The sequence below is a fragment of the Mustela putorius genome, unplaced genomic scaffold (assembly GCF_011764305.1).
Source record: "Mustela putorius furo isolate JIRA1106 unplaced genomic scaffold, ASM1176430v1.1 tig00003854_pilon_pilon_pilon, whole genome shotgun sequence".
Classification (NCBI taxonomy): Eukaryota; Metazoa; Chordata; class Mammalia; order Carnivora; family Mustelidae; genus Mustela; species Mustela putorius.
In genome coordinates this window covers 6131547-6153493 of record NW_025422006.1, presented here as the reverse complement: position 1 = coordinate 6153493, position 21947 = coordinate 6131547, and the positions used below count along the sequence as shown (strand labels likewise).

The following is a 21947-nucleotide window of genomic DNA, read 5'->3' as shown; positions in this document are numbered from 1 at the left end:
GGTGTAATTACACACAACAAATGCACAGATCTTAAATGCGGGATGAATTTTGGATAGATGTCTACATCTGTTAAGTACGACCCCTCTCCCACCCCAGTGCGGTTTTTTAAAGGCTGAGTGCACAGAAAGACCCAATTTTGGGTGCGCTACAGCCCCACAGTGAGGGTCTTATATGCTGATTTAAGGGCAGAGACTTTTCTTCTCTCAGGGCTCCAATCTCCTCCTTCTCTTAAGAAACCGCTTTTCGAATTGGCTTCTGGCAACCTCTGCCCTACGGAGCTAACGTGGAGAATGGGGGAAGGGAGCTAAAGGATCCCACAGGGTGGTCTGCACCTCCTCCAAGCGGCGTGCACGACGAAGGTGCACAGCAACGTTCCCGGTCCAGGAGCTCAGCTCCCTCCCTGTGCAGCGTGCTCCCGGCAGCGGGGCCGCGGTGCCTGGGGGAGCGCGGAGATCACGCTGTCCCCGGTGGCTCTGCACCTCGAGGTGCGTTGCAGCCACCTGCAGCCACGCCCTCGGTGTTTGCAGCCAGTGCAAGCTGGCTCCCGGCGGGAACGCAGTGGCTGGAGTTGGGGGGCGGTGGGCGTGGCCGCATTCCCTCGCGCCCTCTCCCGCCCAGGCAGTCCCGGGAACGTTCTGAAAAGTATCTAAAAGTTCTGCGCGGCGCGCGCGCCAAAAGAAAGGGCACAACCCCCCACCAGTCTAGGCGTTGCGTGCCCAGACCGCGCCACTCCGGCTGCACCTCGGGCTGCAGCGCACACGGCTTCTGGGCCTTCCCCGCGGGAGCCTCGCCGTTGCCGGTGCTCTCCGCTCGCAGCCGTGTCCAGACCCGAGAGGGGCCCGGCGGGTCCTCGCACTTCTCGCTAGGGCACCATGCCCAACGACGACGCGTTCAGCAAGCCGTCTGCCCCTTCGGAGGCCCCACACGCCGCCGGGGCACCCCCGCAGGGCAAGGCCGGGGGCTTTGGCAAAGCGGCTGGGGCGCTGCTCGGGAGCAGTGGTGGCGCGAGCGCCGGGGGCAGCGGCGGAGGCGGCGGCTCCTCGGGCTCCGGGGCGTCGGGCATGGGCTCCGGGAGCAAGAAGTCCCCGCGGCTGCCCAAGTGCGCGCGATGCAGGAACCACGGCTACGCGTCGCCGCTCAAGGGCCACAAGCGCTTCTGCATGTGGCGGGACTGCCAGTGCAAGAAGTGCAACCTGATCGCCGAGAGACAGCGCGTGATGGCCGCGCAGGTGAGTGCGGGCGGCCGGGAACCGAGCGTCCGCCCCCAGCTTAAAGGCCCACGGGCCGGGCGGGCGCCACGCGGTGCCGGGTTCCGGAGACCGGCGGGGGAGCTCGCCCACGGCCGCGGCTGCCAGCTGGGATCCCAGTCCTCTGGGATCCGGCCCGCGGAGCAGGGAGGTTGCGGGGTTTCGCTCGGCCTCCGAGGGATCCCTGACCCCGACCTTCGACAGAGTGGCGGCGTCGGCCGCTTGAGTTTCCCCAGGACCTCTGATGCCTCTCTCAGAGCAGAGTTGCGGGGCTCGCTCTGTCGGGAGTCCCGGGATCCCTGACCCCGCCCTCCAGCGGAGAGTTGGGGGGGTCACCCCGTCGGAGGCCCCGCGAATCCCTCCCCAGGGTCTCCGCTCCTGCTTCCGGAGCAGTAAGTTGCGGGGTTCGCTCTGTTCGGGAGTCCCTGGTCCCTCCCTCCGGCAGAATCGCGGGGTTCGCACCCTCGGAGGTCCCCACCATTGCTGGGCTCTCCGGTCGCTTTCTCAGAGCGCAGAGTTGCAGGGTTCGCGCCTTCCGAGCGCCCCGGGACCTCAGCTCTCGCTTTCAGAGCGGAGAGTTGCCGGTTCGCCCCGCCGCGCGCGCGGGGAGCTGGGGGGGGGCGGGCCTCTCGTGGACCCCGGACCTCGCTCTCGGAGCGGAGAGTTGGGGCGCCCCCCCTGCCTCGGGAGGCCCTGGGACCCCGGCCCCCGAGCCGAGACCGGCGCTCCCACTGCAGAGGGTGCGGGAGGGCGCCCGCTCCGGCGACTGGCGGGAACGGCGGCCGCCGCTCTTCCGGGTACCGCGCGGAGCAGCGCGTGGTGCTTCTGGAAAAGTCGCGGCAGCGCGCGCGGAGGCCGCGTGGCCCCCGCCGAGCTCCCGGCGCCGGCTCCGAGCTCGCCGCCCGCCGGTCCGCGCCGCGCGCCGCAGCCATTTTGAGCGCGACGGGAACAGCGTTCGCTCTGCGGCTCCCGCTCCTCGGCCCGACGCCTCAGGTACCGGTTACTCGGCGTGAGTTCACACCCGCCGGACGAGCTCAGAAAGGGAAGCGCGAGGGGGAAAATGGCACGGCTTTGAGGGCGTGTCTGTCGTGGTTTTTTTTTAAAAAAAGAAAGAAAGAAAGAAACGTCCTGAGGAAGACAGGCACGTAGCGTCTTAAGCCGAAATTCCCCAAGTCGTCTGGCGTCCTGAAACGATTTTTTTTAAAGTTTTCTTTTTTTTTTTTTTTTTTAACTGAAAGGATTTTTTAGGAGAGAATAATACACATTCTTCCCAGCTAAAACCTGTTTCATCCTTTTCAGGCAGTTTATGTAAGATGAAAAGATACCAGAGAGGGGTTTGCTACGGACGTGCAGCTTTGGACTGGGGACGTGTGCCTTTTCTCCGTGGAAAATAATTCCTAGGAGAGTGTTTTAACAAAGACTGAGTAAATGCTTGACGATTATGCTTTTTCTGTGCGTCTCATTTTTTTTTACCAATGTGTCTGAAATTGGATGTATGTGGGCTTCGCAGATTGCGAGAGCGGCCGGCGCGTACAGCTGCTTTTTCTTGGGTTTGCGGCGTCCTCCGTCGTGGGTGGGAGTTTTCCCCGATGTAGCGTTAAAATGCGTTACAGTGAGTTTAACTGAAAAAGCCTTAGGGACCCCGAAGCTGTATTTGTAGCTAGAAAAATCTTCTGAACACCGAGTTGTTTTAAATATCGAGTGCAGACTAGGTATGCTTGGGAGGGGACTTTTCCTTAAAATGTAATAAAAACAGGGGTTGAAGTAGGGCCATTCATTTTGTATAAGCTTCATTAGTTGGGGCACCAATTTCCCAAAAGCCCGTTTGCTATGTTAAAAACAAAAACGACTCAGGATTACTTCAATAATAGGAAAATTCAGCGTTTTCTACGCTGGACGTCTTGTGTGGCGCTAGAGGAAATCCTGAAAAATTCTGTCTACCGGCTGTTTTTTTCTTTCTAAACTACTGTGAAATTGATCTTCGATATGACCCTAAAATTACCGCATTTTAATCAGTTGCCCCCACCTTCCCTTATTGAATATCTTTCCTTTAAAATCCTTGAGAGACCTTTATAAAAGTGTCCTTAGTTATGGCTCATATAATAAATACCCTGTGCATTTTGTGCATGGAATTTGTGTGAATCAGGACATAAGCATGCATTGATATACTTCAGAGATTTGTGGGGGTTTTTTGTTGGTATTTTTTGATCAAATCCTTAATATTCTGTTTCTAAACTTGGTTAGTAATAAAAAAAAAAAATCCAAGAGCGGTGCTTAATCGTTTAATGTTAATTGATTATTTAATAAGGATGCTCTTTTAAGTTGAAAACTCTTGTTATGAGAAAAATCCAGTTGTAAGTGAATCAGCTTGCTAAGTTTGGACTACAATTTTCCTAAAACAGTAAATAGTCCTTGTGTTTCTAGTTTACCATTTTGATTTCAACTTTTGGCTTCTGTTTTGGCCTCTGAGGTACAGATGTTTTACTTTCTCATTTCAGGATCACTAATAGTCAAGTTTCAATAGAAAGTCTCCTTTTTTGTTACATGTGGTAAACCAAAGTACAATTTCTTTTTTTTTTTTTTTTTTTTTTTTTTTTTTTTTTTCTTTGCAACCTTTAACAATGTTATTTAAAAGCAGATAAGTTGAAGAGCGACCACGAGGAGTCTCTTAGGTGGTTTAAGTCCCTTATACCCTCACTTCTGGCTCCTTCCATCCTGCTGGCATAGAGGAAGGACCTGTCCTCTGACTTTCTTTCTACCTGCAGCCTCTTCCTTCTCCAGGGTCTTCAACACCTTATTCCAAGCTTTCCCCCATGACCGCTCTACATGCTCCCCTCATTCCGGAGAGCCTGGCCCTGCCGGGTTTTCTCAGCAGCCCTTGCTTTGCCTGCCCGCCCTGCTCCCTTGTTCTGGATTGGGTTCCTTCATTCTTGCCTGTGTGCTTGTTACTCAATCTGTTCTTCAAGGCTGAAGAACAGTACCTTTTCTGGCTGATTCTTACCCTTAAAACCATTTTTGCCTCCAGAGTCCTGCTGTGAGACTGCTGTGTCCCTCTCCCATGGTTTTTGCCGCATTTTGTGTTGAGTTGCCTTCGCATGTGTGCCTGCCTCCTCTTCCTGCTTTTAAACAGTGACTACCTTAGGATCTAATCTAATTTTACTCTATCTTGCTGGTCACTGGCCCCAGTACAGTAGCCTTTGACAAATGTGTGGCCAGAAAGAGCGAGACATTCTCCTTCGTTCCTAATCTGTCAATGCTGACTTCCCTTCAGATGGAACTCCTCTGCTTGACCGACTCTACAGCTTTTCTGGATCCTCTGCAGCCAGCCTTATTCCCTGCTCTGCATACTCATTAGTGTAACGGACATTTTTTGATCTACTGTGGGCTTGACGCCATTTCTCAGCTTTGGCTGCACATCCTGGTGACTTGGGTAGCATTCAAAAGGAGTGAGAGAATCCTAGACCTTACTCCTGGAGCTCAGGGATCGTGATATCTTGGGTGACTGGGACTCCACGGGGTTTTGGGAAAGCCGTGCAAGAGATTCTGGTTATGGGGGGCTGACCTGCTGCCCTGTGCTTCCAGGTGGCCCTGAGAAGGCAGCAGGCCCAGGAGGAAGAATTGGGGATCAGCCACCCCATCCCGCTGCCCAGCGCTGCTGAGCTGCTTGTCAAGAGAGAGAGCAATGGCAGCAACCCGTGCCTGATGACCGAGAGCAGCAGCCCCTCGCAGCCTGCGCCGGCCAGCACCCCCACCACTGCAGCGTCAGGTAAGGTGCCTGGGGTTCACCCAGGTGGTCGCCTTGGCCACAAAAAAACGGTCTCAGACTGTCCAGAACCATGCCTCACATTCAGGACTTAAGAGAGTTTTCTTTTTCTTTTCTTCTTTTTTTTAAATAAAGATTTTATTTATTTATTTGAGAGAGAGAGAGATGAGAGTGAGCCTCGGTCCCAGGACTCTAGGATCATGACCTGAGCCGAAGGCAGTAGCTTAACCAGCTGAGCCAACCAGGTGCCTGTTACAGAGTTTTCCTAAAGGGTTCTCCCTCTGCAGGTTTGTTTCTGGGGGCTTCCTGAAGGAGATGGCCAGGAGTTCTAGATTTGGAAGTTTGGTAGCTTCACTTTCTTGTTGGTTATTAGCTAAGTCTGAATCTGGATAGAGTCAGACTCCTTGATGATCAGAGGGCTGAGATTACAGATTTCATATCTGCCCACCCTCCATCTTGGGGTTCTTTTGGTGGGAGCTAACGATCCTTGTTTCTTAGAACTGAAAGTCCATTTCTCTGGAAAGGACTGCAGTCTATTTGGGGAAAGTGTCTGAAAAGGCCAACTCCTAGGTGTCTAGTTTTGGTGGGAACTGGGAAATGAGGAGAGGCATGTCCCATTAGCTTCGATTCTCTCCTGTGTGCTTAGACTGTACCAGGGGCTACATGCATACTGATTCATTTCATTTCATTCTTAGAGCATTCTGGATGTACAACCCCCGTTTTACACATGTAAAGACTGAGGTACGGGATGTGTAAGTGACTGTTAGGTCCACAGAACTAGAAAGTATCTGACTGGTCTGTTGGCATCCAGAGCTCCTTGTGCGTACTGCTCTGGGTGTTGAAATCACCCTAAGAATCAGTGTGGTCTAGAGCTGCACTGTCTAGTATTGCAGCCCCTAGCCATATATGGCCATTTGAGTTTAATCTCATTACAGTGAAATGAAATGAAAACATCAAATCAAAGAAGGTCTATGGTTAGTATTACTGATCACAAGAGAAATGCAGATCAGCACTACAGTGAAATACCACTTCACACTCATTAGGATGGCTGCTATCAAACAAACAAACAAAACCCCAGACATTAGTAGTATTGACAAGGATGGGGAGAAATCAGAACCTTTGCGCATTCTTGGTGGAAACTTAAAATGGCACAGTTGCTTTAGGAAACAACATTGCGCTTCCTCAAAACCTTAAATACAGAATTACCAGACCACTCAGCAATTCCACTTCTGGGTGTTTACCCAAGACAGTTGAAAGCAGGGTCTCAGAGATACTTGTACAGCCGTGTCAATAGTAGCATTCACAATAGCTAAAATGTGGGAGCCACCCAAGGGTCCACTGACCTCCAAATGGATAAGCAAAATGTGGTCTCTACATAGAGTGGAATATTATTCAGCCTTCAAAAGGAAGGAAATCCTGCTACATGCTGCAGCTTGGATCAGCTTGAGAGTATTCTGCTGAGTGAAGTAAGCTGCTCACAGAAAGGCAGATACTGAGACGCCTGGGTGGCTCAGTGGTTAAGCCACTGCCTTCAGCTCAGGTCATGATCCCAGGGTCCTGGGATCGAGTCCCGCATCAGGCTCCTTGCTCAGCAGAGAGCCTGCTTCTCTTTCCACCTCTGCCTGCCACTCTGCCTGCTTGTGTGCTCTTTCTCTCTGACAAATAAATAAATAAATAAAATCTTAAAAAAAAAAAAGAAAAATGCAAATACTATATGGTTGTACCTACTTACTTAAGGTCATCAAGATCATAGGGACAGAAAGTACAATGGTGGTTGCCAGGGTTTGGGGGGCAGGTGGAGGGAAAGGAGAGTTACCTTTTCTTGGGGGTAGAGTCTCAGTTTACAAGATGAAAAGAGCTGTGGAGATGGATGATGTGATGATGGTCGCACTCGAACAACAGTGCGAATGTGCTCATTATCGCCGAAGGGTGTATTTAAAAATGGTAAGTTGGTAAATTTTATGTTCCATGTATTTTGCCACTGTGAAATATGTTGAAAAATTTAAAACCTTCAGCTCCTCAGTTGCACAAGCCACATTTCAAGAGCCCTGTAGGCACAGCTAGCTCAGGTTTTAATTATTTAAATTACTGGAAAGTGTGTGTTTCTGTTTTTCACAGAGTTCCATTTAATGGCACTGGTCTTAGAGCACAGGAGTTCTAAGAAATGCACCAAATATCTGTGAAATCCTGTTGGCAAATAAATATTCACACTGTTTACCCTTGAACAACACCCCCACCCCACACAGTCAGAAATGCACCTGCTAACTTTTGACTCTCCAAAAACTTAACTGCCAATAGCCTACTTTTGACTAGAAGCCTTAGGAATAACAGGAAACAGCCAATTAATGGATATTCTGTATGTTACCTGTATTATACACTGAATTCTTACAACCAGGTAAGCTAGAGAGAAGAAAATGTTATGAAAATCATAAGGGGGAGAAAATACATTAACACTACTGCCATATTTATCGAAAAAATCATCATGGAGTAGACCCTTGCAGTTCAGGTCTGTGTTGTTCAGTAGTCCTCTGTGTGTCATCCTAAAAACACATGCGGAGAGTCGCAGAATATCTTCAGAGTCTGGTGAGGATGAAATACAGCCTTGCCGTGTGCTTCCTCTTAACCAAGCTTTTCACGAGTTACTCCCTTCGAGTTTCTCCCTTCGCTGGGCGCACCAGCTGGGTAGCAGTTAATCCGCTGTCTGCGCCTTACACCCTGTGCAACTTTGAACAAGTCACTTTAGCATTCTGGGCCTTTGGTTTTCTCTTATCAAAAATGAGGGAGGTGGTGTTTGAGGGTTTTGAAGACTGAGTCTTGACCATGACAGTGAATGTAAAGGTTAGCAGGCACCAAAGAAAGCCAGTGAGGGATGGAACCCTGGTCCCTGGACAGCAGGTAGGTGTGTGTGTGTGTGTACCTGTCACTCTGTGTGTTGCTGGGGCGATAGGTTCTGTAGTTATCAAGGACAGTCACATTTTTTGTTTGTTTGTTTCATTGCTTATAACATAGGCTTACAAGGCTTTCCAAACTTCCCTTTTGATAGAAAGGGTGGAGTATATCTATCAGAAATAGGATCTTTACACTCCAAGATTATACACTGTGTTTAAGGTTGATTACCAAATAACACCAGGTCCCAGCTGGTCTGGTGGGTTTAGCTGGAGGGCTGAAATGGGAAAGGGGTGTGTCCAAGGAATAAAGAGGGGAGCGACTCACTGCATTTTTACAAATGAGGTAGGAACTATTCCCATTTGCAGATAAGGAAACCAGTGGTAAGGAAGGTGCCCAGAATAAAGCTGAGTTGAGCTGGGGTTCAGTCCAGGGCTGTGTGGTCCCAAAGCCCCTGGATCTTCCATTTTACCTGCCTGTGGAGAGAGACTAGGAGCAGTTGCCCTGTTTCCTTAGGTAATGGACAATTAAAATCAGAGGCTGTGGTTTAATCCTCAGAAGAGCTTTAGGGCCACCTGGCAAATAAGAACATTAGGGGCAAAAGTCCCTCCCATTCACTGTTGTCCTAGAAGGCTGCAGCCACTGAGCTTGGGGAGGAATACGGGGAATGAACCCCCAGTGATGGATAAACGTCCAGGCTGGGTAGTGTGGGGGGCCTCTTGGGGAAACCTGGTTTAGCCTTCTGTCTTGCGTTCCGCCTCAGGGGAAGGGATGCCACAGTTTCATCATCTCCCCCAAGCTAGGAGCTTTAGAGCAGGATTGGGATCTCAGGCTAGATGGAGTTCAGCCTGACAAAGGCCTCGGGGGGCAGAGTATTTCAGAGCGGCACCAGGGAAAGCAACAGAGAGCAGCAGCAGGGGAGCAAGATAGAAGGTTCAGGGTCAAGGAGGATGTGACCAGATTCCCGTCCTTGCCTCTGGAGCTGGTAGACTGTAGAGTCATTTTGGAATCTTGAATCAGCACTCAAAGGGAGGGGAACGTGGAAGCCAGCTCTGTGCTGGGCTCCCGGGCTCTGGAGGCTTTGCCTGTCTCGGGCAGGGGGCTCTCCCCTTGTCAGCCCACCGCCACGGGGCAGGAGCCCCAGACACATGGTCTCACTCCCAGGACTTGCGCCAAGCCTTTTGAGTTGAGATCAAGAATTCCAGATTGGGCCAATAGAATAAACTACATAAATGGGGGGGGGGGGGAAAAGAAAGGGAAAGGGAGGTGGTGGTAAAGTGGAGAGGTAGAAAAGACAGACAGACTGAAGTGTGTCCTTCAAGTTTCATGCAGCACATGGGGCCCAACTTCTGGAAATAGTTTGCTGCTAACGGGTAAATCTTGTATTTCCAGAGAGTGGGATTATTAAAATAACACATCATGTGAAATGGGATTGTCCTTCCAGTTCCAGCCTGCAAGTCCCTTCTGTCTGGCATTTCGGGATTACTAGCTCCCTGGACAGGCTCATGTGTTTGTCGCTTTTGCAGATATGTATATTATTTATGTATTGAACATAACGGCAGTGTACTGTTCCCACTGGTGTGTAAGTAGGGGTTTTTCGTTCACTTACAAGAGCTTGAAATTTTATAATGGGCTAATACTCCATTATATGGATGTGAAAGGCTAGGCCTTGAGATTATTTAGGAGGGGTGAAAGCTGTGGTGGGACCAGACGATGGGGCCCTACCCACCTGGCAAATACAGGGCAGGCTGCTTCCCTTCTCTTTCTAATCGTTAATGTTAAGTGTCCACAAGGGCAGTAGCTTAGTGAAATTCAGTAGATTTTTATGTCCTTGAAGTTTCTTTGTTATCTCCTTTTGGCTCCCAAAAGTGCCCAAGTAGAGTGGAAAGTGCCCAAGAATTCTTGCTGAGGTTATTGGCTGAATGCGGAGGACACTGTGAAGGAAATTGGGTTTATTACCAGGCTATCATTTCATTTATTGGAGAACGGACTTCCTCAGAGTAGGGTAAAGTACCTAACATCTCTACCATCCTTAACCAGCGATTGACTAAAATCAAAGCACTGACCAAAGATTCGTGGAACAGTGGGTGTGAATGATTCTTATTGTTACTGTCATCTACGACTGTGGGTATCACCGTGGAAGAAATAGTCTTCTGAAGCAGTACCCCGTTCATTGCTATTTCTCACACTAGTAGGATCCAAAAAAAGAAGAAAAAAAGTGAGCTTATTTTATTATAAAATTAAAGCAACATCCACATTATCTCCATGGCTTTACATTTTGAATTTTAGCAAAAGATTGATATATTTTAATTTTCCAAAGTGTCCGCTAACTTTAAAAAGACTCTCACAGACATTCTTCCACTTTGAAACCTAGGTTCCTCTGTTTTGTTTGCTGTTCCCCTTCTTCAACCCCAGCAGCCAGCCGGAGGCGGTTTCACCCGCTGTTCCCACTGAGGTCGGCGTAGCTCCTGGCCTCTCCTGTTCCGCACACCGCTGGCAAAGATGAAGGGTTGCATTGTAGAGCCTTGCTTCTGCCTGTGCGCCCTTTGTAAGTAAGGACCTGAATGTTATCGCCCTTGAGGCCCTCCCTTCTGGAGCACCCTGGACTTCCATACACACTGACATTCACACTCCCTCACATCCAACAGCCTCCTACGGTCTCTGGCCTTCCCCCTGCAGCCAGGCTTCCTGGGGCCAGTGGCCCGGTCTCCCTCGCCTTGCCCCTGTCCGAAGGGTCAGTCAGGTCTGTGTCTGATAGTGACGGGATCTCCCCCTTCGCGTCTCCCCTTTAGCAGTAATTTATCATTTCAGCATACAGACAGCGCACAGGCTGGTCGAGGAATGCACTAGTCTGTGCTTTATGGATATGAAAAGAGGCAGTTTGAAAATTTATGAAGTCCTGTGCCCATACGGTTTTTACTGGTAAGAAAGGTCACTAATGAACAATTAAAAAATACTGAGTTTATAGATTTTTAAAAAGACTTTATTTATTTATTTATTTAAGAGAAAGGGAAAGAGAGAGAGCACAAGCAGGGGGAGAGGCAGAGGGAGAAGGAGAAGCAGACTCCCCGCTGAGCAAAGAGCTTGATGCAGGGCTCGATCCCATGACCCTGAGATCATGCTCTGAGCTGAAGACAGATGTTTAACCCACTAAGCCAGCCAGGTGCTCCAAGTTTATAGATATTTTTTAAAAAGAAAATAAACTTTATTTGGGGCACCTGGGGGGCTCAGTCAGCTAAGTGTCTTGACTCTTGAAATTGGCTCAGGTCATGATCTTGCATCAAGCCCCACATGGGGCTCTGCACTCAGCATGGACTCTGAGGATTCTCTCTCTCTCTCCTCACCCTCTTCCCCGCCCCCATAAAAAATAAATAAATAAATAAATAAATAAATAAATAAATAAATAAATCTTTTTAAAAATAAGCTATTCTTTTTTTTAAAAAAGATTTTACTTATTTTTTTTTTTAAAGATTTTATTTATTTATTTGTCATAGAGAGAGAAGCGAGAGCAAGCACAGGCAGACAGAGTGGCAGGCAGAGGCAGAGGGAGAAGCAGGCTCCCTGCCAAGCAAGGAGCCCGATGTGGGACTGGATCCCAGGACGCTGGGATCATGACCTGAGCCGAAGGCAGCCGCTTAACCGATCCACCCAGGCATCCCTAAGCTATTCTTTTTTTTAAAAATATTTTATTTATTTATTTATTTATTTGACAGAGATCACAAGCAGGCAGAGAGAGGGGGAAGCAGACTCCCTGCTGAGCAGAGAGCCCGACGTGGGGCTCAATCCTAGGACCCTGGGATCATGACCTGAGCCGAAGGCCGAGGTCCCAACCCACTGAGCCACCCAGGCGCCCCAAAAAATAAACTATTCTTTAGAATGGATCTGGATTCACGTCAGAATGTGGAGGGAGCTACAGATATTTCCCATATGCCACCTTCCCCACACAGGCACAGCTTCCCCTGCTATCCACGTCCCCCACCTGAGTGGGATGTCTGGTGCAGATGAACCTGTGTTGACACAGCGTCACCTCTTGACAGCTCTTGTTCACATAAGGATGACGTGTTCTGTGGGTTTGGACAGATCTGTGACAGCTCACATTCACCATCATCGTATTATACAGAGTCATTTCGCTCACCTAAAAATCCTGGGTGGAGTTAGATAAATCTAAAGTAACATTTCAGTTTTTTTCTTCACAGTTTTCCAATATTGTACAAGAGAAGCACTTCATTTAAATGAACGCCCAAAGTATTTTACTAAATCGCTTTGAGAATTCATTTTTGGAGGATTCTGGCCACTAATACATTAGATGACCTCCACTGATTTTTTTTTTTAAGATTTTTTTTAAAGACTTTGTCTATTTATTTGACAGAGATCACAAGTAGGCAGAGAGGCAGGCAGAGAGAGAGAGAGCAAGGGAAACAGGCTCCTTGCTGAGCAGAGAGCCCGATGCGGGCCTGGATTCCAGGACCCTGGGATCATGCCCTGAGCCGAAAGCAGAGGCTTTAACCCACTGAGCCACCCAGGCGCCCTAGGTGTTCGTTTTTAAGAAGACTTTCCATTATTTTCCCAATTTTACTTTCAGAGTCAAGGAGATTTCCAGGTTGTCTAACAAAACAAAACTCCTTACACTGAAGCAACAGTTGGAGACTTGAATAAAAAAACAAACCCTGCAAAACAAACTCCATGCTCAGTGCAGAGTCTACTTGATCATGCTTCTGATCATTTCGTATCTGTTGTTTTAGATAGTATCTCACTCAGTTTTATTGATTTTAAGGGCAGTCTTCACTTCCATGTCAGATAATGGCAATTAATTGGCCTGATGAAAATTCTCTGTAGGTAGTATTTACATACAACAGTTGTAGCAACAGAATACACAGGAAGTAACATTCTGATCTAAATTTGACTAAAAAGAAAATTTGGAAAACATCTAGAGCCACAAAGATAAATATGGGGGACACCTGGGTGGCTCAGTCAGTTAGGCTTCCAACTCTTGATTTAGGCTGAGGTGGTGATCTCAGGGTCCTGGAATCGAGCCCCATGTCGAGCTCTGTGCTCAGCTTGGAGTCTGTCTGAGATTCTCTCTCCCTCTCCTGCCACTCCCCCTGCTCACATTTTCTTTCTCAAAATTATTATTTATTAAATTTCTTTCTTGAATTTATTTATTTCTCAAGTAAATAATAAAATCTTGTTTAAAAAAGATAAATACCAAAAAGTAAGTTAAATTAAGCCAAAAATCAGTTGGGTAACAGCATTTTCAAAAGAAATGAAAATATTTGATAGTTTTACATCTGTATCTCCCTTGTGGACATGCAGTCTTAGGGAGCACATTTTGTTCATCACTGTGTTCACGTGCACAGGACAGTACTCAGCTTTACAGTAAATGGTCAGTATACTTTTGCTGAGTGAGTGGACAGTGATGGTCACATTGGAAGTTGTTTTAAAACATTAGGCCAGTTGTTGTGAGCCCATCTGCAGATAGCCAGAGAGTAAGTTCATCGATGTTCAAGGTCCATTTTTTTAGTTTTGTTTTGTGATTTAAAAAAAAAAAAAAAGTATTCCGGAATTTTCAAGATGCTATAAACTCAAATGTAATTGAACAGTGTAATTTACATAGTATACAATTCATCTATTCAAAATATGCGACTTACTGTTTCTTTGTAAATTCAGAGTTGTGCAACTATCACCAGACTCTAATTGTGGAACATTTTTGTCTCCTAAAAAAAAACCGTGCCCATTAGCAATCACTGTGCACCTCCTCCCCGCACCAACCCCAGGCAGACTCTAATATATTTTCTGTTGCCGTAGATTTGCCCACTCTGGACGTTTCATATATCTGGACCCCTCATATAAATGGAATTGGATATGTGACCTTTTGTATCTGGCTTCTTTGGCTTTTCCTGCTGTTCCATGTTGTAGCATGCATTTATTATTCATTTTTAAAATTAAAACTCAGTAGGGGTATCTGGGTGTCTCAGTCAGCTGTGTCTGAGTCTAGATTTTGGCTCAGGTCATGATCTCAGATTCATAGGATCGAGCCCCCAAATCAGGCTCCATGCTCAGTGCAGAGTCTACGTGAGATTGTCTCTCCCTCTGCCTCCCCCCACCGCTGCTCATGTGCTCTCTCTCTCTCTTTTTTTTCTACCCCCCTCAAATAAATAAAATCTTTAATATTCCATCATATACAGGGGCTCCTGGGTGGCTCAGTCAGTTGAGTGTTCATGAGTTCAGGCCTTGCATTGGGCTCCACACTGGGAATGGAGCCTACTTAAGTTAAGAAAAAAAAAATTCATTATATGCATACCTCCTATTTTTTTTCTTCATCAACTGATGGACGTTTGGGTTGCTTACACTTTTTGGCTATTGAGAGTAATTTTTTTTTTTTTTTCTTTTGAGAGTAATTCTTCTGGGGCACCTGGGTGGCTCAGTCTTTAAGTGTTTGCCTTCAGCTCCGGTCATGATCTCAGGGTACTGGGATCAAGCCCCATACTGGGCTCCCTGCTTAGTGGGAAGCCTGCTTCTCCCTCTCCCACTCCCCCTGCTTGTGTTTCCTTTCTTGCCAACTGTCTGTGTCAAATAAATAAATAAAATATTTTTTAAAAAAGAATAATTCTTTTATCACATTTTTATACCCTTTTTAAAAGATTTTACTTATTAAGTAATTAGTAATAAGTAATAATAATAATAGTTATTATTATTAAGTAGTAATATTTACTTAAGTAAATTACTACTTAATTTAAACTTAAAATTAAGTAAATTACTACTTATTAAGTAATAATAAGGAAGTATAAGTAAATTAATTAAGTAGCAAGTAATACTTATTTACTTATTACTTATTTTACTTACTTACTTATTTAAGGGAGGGGCAGAGGGAGAGGGAGAGTCTTAAGCAGACTCCATGCTGAGCGCACAGCCTCACTTGGGACTCAGTCTCATGACCCTGAGATCACGACCTGAACTAAAACCAAGAGTCAGATGCTCAACCGACTGTGCAGCCCGGGCTCCACTGTATCAGTGTTTGTATGAACCTTCTTTTGGCTATATTATCAAGGAGTCCCAATTGCGGAATCATAGGGTAACTATGTATTTTTAACCTTTGAGGAACTTTTGAGAATGTTTTCCAAAGAGACTGCACTCTTTACATTCCCATAAACAAGGTATAAGGATTCCAGAAAATTCAAACTTCAGTTTTTTTAAAATTAAAAGGTAAGATGCTTTCATCCTAGTAAACATTGCAGATCTAATACCCAGTGAGTCTCTCTGAAGATTAGAAGTTTACATCATGAAGGGTTCTTTAGGTTTGTGTTTTGTTATTCCTGGATATATATCAACATTCAGTCTTTTAAAAAGTTTCCTCTCTTAGGGCACCTGGGGGGCTCAGTGAGTGAAGCATCTGCCTTCAGCTCAAGTCACGATCCCAGGATCCCATGGATTCCCGGCTATCTGCTGATTCAAGGATCCTGTCCATGAACCACCCCCTCACCACTCAGCTGTTCTTCGGGTCTTGTGGATGCCTTTCGGTCCCATCAGCTATTTTATAAACTAACTTTTAAAAGATTTTATTGCATCAGGATGCCAGATTCTTCTGACTCTTAACCTCAGCTCAGGTCTTGATTTCAGGGTTGTGAGTTCAAGTCCCATGCTGGGGTTCACGCTGGGCATGGAGTCTCCTTGAAAAAAAAAAAAAAAAAAATTTTCATCATGTCATAACATCCATAGCATAAACCTGGCCATTTTAACCGCTGGTTGGCATGCCGTTCTGAAGCCGAAGCAGCCGTGCCGTTGTGCAGCCATCAGCACTGTCCTACACCAGGGATTTTCTTCATCTCCCCCAAAGGGAAGCGTGTTCCCCTCCAAGCAGTAACTCGCCATTCTCTCCCTCTCAGGAACTGGCTTTGGACTCAGAACAGCCTGTTTTGCTAGCAGAGCTGTCTCCAAAGCTCTGCAGACTCCCCTGAGATAAGATGATCCCTTTTATCTCCGTCAGCATCCTTCCCTTCCTCTCTTCTTTCCCCAGCTGCTCCAGTTCCGCCTTATTACTGACTTCTCTGTCTGTTTTATATGCGGGTCTAATCTGTAGCGCTAGCGTGATGAGATCTGAAATTTCTCCAAGGATGAGGTTTGTAGAGGGACCCGCAGGGAAGTGCGCCTCCTGCAGGACACTGTAAATTCTGTACCTCTGCCAGGTAGTCTCCCATCAGAGCTTCTTCAAGTGCTGCTCCGTGTGGTGCCCGGATGCAGGGGAAGCAGGGCAGGGATGCCTGTGGCCCCGCAGCTCCAGACACTGTCTTGTGCGGTCTTGACTTGTCACGGTCCCTTCTGTCATTGTCACACTCAATTATTTAAGTACAGATCTGTGTTTCTGTCTCAGCTTCTCTTATTTTTCAACTTACAAAAATATTCAGTGTGACAACCTTTCTGACTCTCCTAAGGAAAATCACATAAATATTGATCCCTGTTGCTGAACCAAGTAACATTTCAAACCCCAGTTTACTCTTATGTCTGCGTGTGGACTTCACCGTCATCACTCTGTTCGTACTGTACGATCCTACTGAACATGCTTTTCAGAAGAAAATGCACAAGAAACTCTAAAGTACAGTAAGTAGCTGGTTAGTTGTCAAAAGAAAATATTGATCCAGTATTATGGCAGATTCTTCTTTCATTTTTTAAAAAGATTTATTTATTTGAGAGAGCGAGTGAATGAGAGAGTGCAAACAGAGGAGTGGCAGAGGGAGAGGGAGAAGCAGGCTCCGCAGAGCTCAGATCCAGAGGATCCCAGAACCCCAGGATCACAACCCAAGCCAAAGGCAGTTGCTTAACTGACTGAGCCACCCAGATGCCACTCAGTATTATAGCAGACTTTTCTGATGTTTCTTGGCAGTAAGAATTCTTATTTTTTTTTAAGATTTTATTTATTTATTTGACAGAGATCACAAGTAGGCAGAGAGGCAGCAGGGAGAGAGAGAGGAGGGACACAGACTCCCTACAGAGCGGAGAGCCCAATGTGGGGCTCGATCCCAGGACCCTGGGATCATGACCTGAGCTGAAGGCAGGGGCCTTAACCCACTGAGCCACCCAGGCGCCCAAGCAGTAAGAATTTTTAAATATTGTTTCAACCATCCAGTGTCAGTTCATTGTATATTAACAAATGACTCTCTGTGGACTTCAACAGTTACAAAACTACTATTTTTGCACCACCCCTTAACTCCAGTCCTGAGTTTTTGGAGTTTATCTAAAACGTAGATTATGAATAAATTCAGGGAAGCAGATTGAATTTATCAAACACCACTGAGTGTTTGTTGAACTGAATTGAATTCATCTTGGTTAGGGAGTCTGCCTTCAGGACAAGATCCACTCCCTCCCTTCTTGCCTTTCTTCCTTCTGCTTTTCTATCTTGTTTTTCGTTCATTCAGCACATGTTCACCATGTGACTTTTGTTTCCGACCCCTTTCCAGGTCTGGGAAATACAGCAGGGCGGGAAACGTGTCTCTTGTGGGTCTTACATCACCAGCAGGGGTGACTGATAAGCAAGTACACCAGCAAATACAAGATATTTTCAGAAAGTGGTCAGAGCTATGAAGAAAGACAAAATGATATGATAGACGTGTCCAAAGGGTCAGCGGCTGTTTGCTAGGGTAGTTAAGGAAAGGGAGCCTCTCAAAGGAGAGTCCTGAGTGACTGTGAGCCCTTGGTGCTCAAGGTCTGGGGCTTCCAGGCTGAATGCACAGTGGAGGGACACCTCACCTGAAAAAGGGAGGAGGCCCGTGTGCTGGGAGCAGGGGCTGACGTCACTGGGGACTGCATCTCGGGGGTCGTTGTAGGATGGGGGAGAGTTTGGGTTTTATTGTAAGTACAATGGGAAGTCAGTGGAGTGTTGAAGCAGTGAATGGCATGATCTGATTACTTTCTCAAAAGGTCTCTCTGCTGAGGCCTGGGGTATAGATTGAAGGGGAGGAGTGGATGAGAGATTAAAGGGAAGACTGTGCGGGTGCCCAGGCAGAGGGAGAGCTGCTTGCCCTGAGCTGGTAGGAGTAGAGGTGGAAAGAAATGGTGGGACGAGAGGCTTCTCTCTGAGGTAAATTTACATGTAACTTCGGGGGATCTCGTCAACAGCACTGCCTGCAGACAGTGGCTGCCCCAGCATTGCCAGGATGAGGCTGCCTTTGGTGCTTCCTGGCCTGAGAGTTGAAGCATTGTATGTTGGGGTGGTCATTAGAATAACGGCCCCCAGAGATGTCTCCACCTCAGTCCCTGGTACCTGCAAAGATGTCCCCATCCATGGCAAATGTGATGAAGTGTCAAGGACCAGGAGATGGGGAGTTGGCCCTGGGTTTTTCAGGTAGGTCTGTCCTCATGGCGTGAATCTATAGAACTGGAAAACCCTTCTCGGCTCTCCCCAGAGATGCCAAGTGGAAGGGGCTGCAGGAGGGTTTTGAAGCAGGAACCTTGACCTATTGCTGCTGGCTTTGAAGGTAGAGGAAGGGGCCCTGAGCCAAAAAGTGCAGGAGGCCTCTAGGAGCTTGGGACAGCCCACAGCTGACAGTCAGCAGGAACGGCTACCTCGGTCCTGTAAGTAACTGCAAGAAACTGAATTCTGCCAGCTCCCTGATTGAGCAAGGACCTGGACCCTCCCCCAGAGCCTCTAGAAGGGAATGCAGCCCTGTTGACGCCACATGTTTTAGAGACTTGTATTAGACTTTAGGCACACAGAATTATATGATAAATTTATATTGTTTTAAGGTGGTGGTAATTGTTGTATAACAATCAAAATAAAGTACGGTTTGTAATCACTCTTTTTTGTTGTTAGTGAAATTGAACATCTCTTTATATGTTTGAGGGCCGTTTCTAATTTTTTTGTGTGTATGTCCTTTACCCATTACTCTTTCGAATCCCCCATACCTAAGAGTTCCTCATGTATTACGGAGATGGGTTTGCTGTGCTATGGGGGGCAGCTCCCACCTCCCGGACTGCCTGGGGTTTCACCCATGGGATTAACTGGGCACAGAGGGCAGAGCAGTGGGGCCTGAGGACTGAGCCCTGGTCACTACACTCTGGAGCTCAGGTGGAGGAGTGGAAGCCTGTGGCTCTTCTGGTTCCCATTAGGAGACCGTTAGCCAAGTGAAAATGGCCATGGCAGAGAGCTAAGTCCGCTGGGTCCTTCCTGTTCTCTCAGCGTCAACTCCTTGTTCTAGTTTAACTTTGGGCAGATCTGAAGCTAAGCTAATAGCCCCAGTGGATTAAACCATTCATGGTTCTGCCCAGTGTTGTGGGCCGGCAGGTTCAGTTTGACTGTTTGGTGGGTGACAGACTGGAATGGCTGTGACTGGGGAGTGGGATTACACCGTCGCGTCAGATATTCTGCTTACTGGAGACTAATCTCGTGATTACCAGAGTTACTTAGTGAAATTACAAAGCACGTTACCCGTTCCATACTTACTGCTTTCTTGGATTGGTGTGGAACGTGCCCAGGGTCCTGCTTCTCCCGGGGGTGAGATGTTAACCACCACATGGCAATGCTGGGTTCCTCCCTGTGAGAAGGGTACGCGGCAGCAGAAGCTTGGTGAGAGGTCTTGGAGATCAAAGACATCTGGAAAGAGTTTTGTTCATATCTCCTAACTTCACACCTGGGGAGGAAGCTCCATGTCATTGAAAGAACCTAAAACCCAGAGTCCAAAGCCTGGCTCGGGTACCTGCCCCTGTTTGAGATTGAGCCGTCCACTTCCCTTTGTTTGCTCATTTGTAAAGTGGAGAAAGTGGCAATGCTTTCCCAGTTTACAGTGCTTGCCTAGAATCCTGCGTGAAAGGTCTTCATCAGCCCTGAGGAAGGCAGAAACATGCTTAGCACTCAAGGCTCAGGTACTGGTTTGGGGGCAGAGGGTGAGCCTCGATACTGTCAGCTCTGGAGCCCTGAGCTGGTTTCTTCTGCACATGAAGCCACGTGGATGGACAGGACAAGGACTATGTCTCTGGGTGAAGATTACGCAGCCCCTCACCTTTCCCTCCACCCCACCTGTACCCCAGGTCCAGGAATCTCAGGAATGCATCTCTACACAAGTTTTTTTTTTTAATTTTTACTCAAGTATAGTTAATGTGGACTGTATATTAGCCTCAGGTATACAGTATAATGACTCAACAGTTCTGTATATTACTCAGTATTCCTCACCGTAAGTGTACTCTTCATCTCCTTCTCCTACTTCCCCCTCCCTTCTGGCAACCACCAGTATGTTCTCTGTAGTTAAGATCTCTTGGTTTGCCTCTCTCTCTCTCTCTTTTTTCCCCTTTACTCATTCGTTTTGTTTCTTAAATTCCATGAGTGAGATTATGTGGTATTTGTCTTTCCTTCTGGTCTGTTGCACTTAGCATTATACTCTCTAGATGCATCCGCGTTGTTACAGATGGCAAGGTTTCATTCTTCTTTATGGTTGAGTAGTACTCTATTGTGTATTTATACCACTTCTTTATGCCTTTATCTATCAAGAGACACTTGGGTTGTCTCTATATCTTGGCTATTATAAATAATGCTGCTGTAAACAAAGGGATTCATATATCCTTTTGAATTACTATATTTGTTTTTGGGGGGTAAATATCCAGGAGCAGAATTATTAGATCATATGGTAATTCTGTTTTTAATTTTTTTTTAAGATTTTATTTATTTATTTGACAGACAGAGACCACAAGTAGGCAGAGAGGCAGGCAGAGAGAGAGAGAGGAGAAAGCAGGCTCCCCACTGAGCGGAGAGCCCAATGCGGGGCTCGATTCCAGGACCCTGGGATCATGACCTGAGCCGAAAGCAGAGGCTTTAACCCACTGAGCCACCCAGGCGCCCCTGTTTTTAATTTTTTGAGGAACCTCCATGCTGTTCTCCAGAGTGGCTGCACCAGTTTGCATTCCCATCGACAGTGCACAGTGGTTCCTGTTTCTGCACATCCTCGCCAATACTTGTTGATTATGTTGTTGATTTTAGCCATTCCAACAGATGTGAGGTGATACCTCGTGTGGGTTTGGTGAGTGAGGTTGAGCATCTTTTCATGTGTGTGTTGTCATCTGGATGTCTTCTTTGGAAAAGTGTCTATTGAAGTCTTCCATCCATTTTAAAATAAGATTATTTGGGTTTTTTTAATGTTAAGCTGTATACATTTTTTTTAAGATTTTATTTATTTATCTGACAGAATGAGATCCCAAGTAGGCAGAGAGGCAAGCAGAGAGAGAGAGAGAGAGAGAGAGGAGGAAGCAGGCTCTCTGCCAAGCAGAGAGCCCAATGCAGGACTCGATCCCAGGACCTTGAGATCATGACCCGAGCTGAAGGCAGAGGCTCAACCCACTGAGCCACCCAGGCGCCCCAAGCTGTATACATTGTTTATGCAATTTGAATATCAACCCCTTATCAGACATATCATTTGCACATACCTTCTCAGGTTGGGTTTTTGTTTTGTTGATGGTTTCCTTTGCTCTGCAGATTCTTTGTTTATTTCAGTGTGTTGCCAGTAGTTGATTTTTGCTTTTGTTTTCCTTGACATCTCCATGAATATATTGCTATAAGTCTGAGATCAGAAAGATTACTGCCTATGTTTTCTTCTAGGATTTTTACGGTTTCAGGTCTTACATTTAGATCTTTAATCCATTTCGAGTTTCTGTGTTTGGTGTAAGGAAGTGGTCCAGTTTTCCCAGCCCCATTTCTGGCTGGAAAGAGGCTCTCTTTTCCCATTGCATGTTCTTTCCTGCTTTGTGGAAGATTGACAGTATAATCATGGGTATATTTCTGGGTTCTTTATTCTGCTCCATTGATCTCCAACCATTTTTGCACCAGTACCATACTGTTTTGAAGTTTGTAGTATAGCTTGAAGTTTGGGGTTGTGATGGATTGTTTTGGCTATTTGGGGTCTTCTGTGGTTCCACAAATTTTAGGGTTATGCTAGTTGCGTGAAAAGTGCTGTTGGTATTCTGAGAGGGCTTACCCTGAATCTGTAGATTTCTTTGGATAGTAGGGACCTCTTGACGATATTGGTTCTTCCAAATAAGGGGTGCACCTTCATGCTTACACACAGTGAATACA

General features: G+C 46.8%; 1 protein-coding gene across 2 annotated transcripts in view; it reads left to right on the top strand.

Moving 5' to 3' along the window:
• The first annotated feature begins 689 nt into the window (after positions 1-689).
• Positions 690-21947, top strand: part of DMRT1 (doublesex and mab-3 related transcription factor 1) — a 107182-nt gene continuing 85924 nt past the window's right edge. The window contains exons 1-2 of one of the 2 annotated variants that reach the window (XM_045065114.1): positions 690-1230; positions 4831-5014. In XM_045065114.1, coding sequence (XP_044921049.1) covers positions 874-1230; positions 4831-5014 — 541 coding nt within the window. In that variant the 5' untranslated portion in view covers positions 690-873. The remainder of the gene's footprint in view (positions 1231-4830; positions 5015-21947) is intronic. The other variant, XM_004766204.3, reaches the window with a different exon arrangement.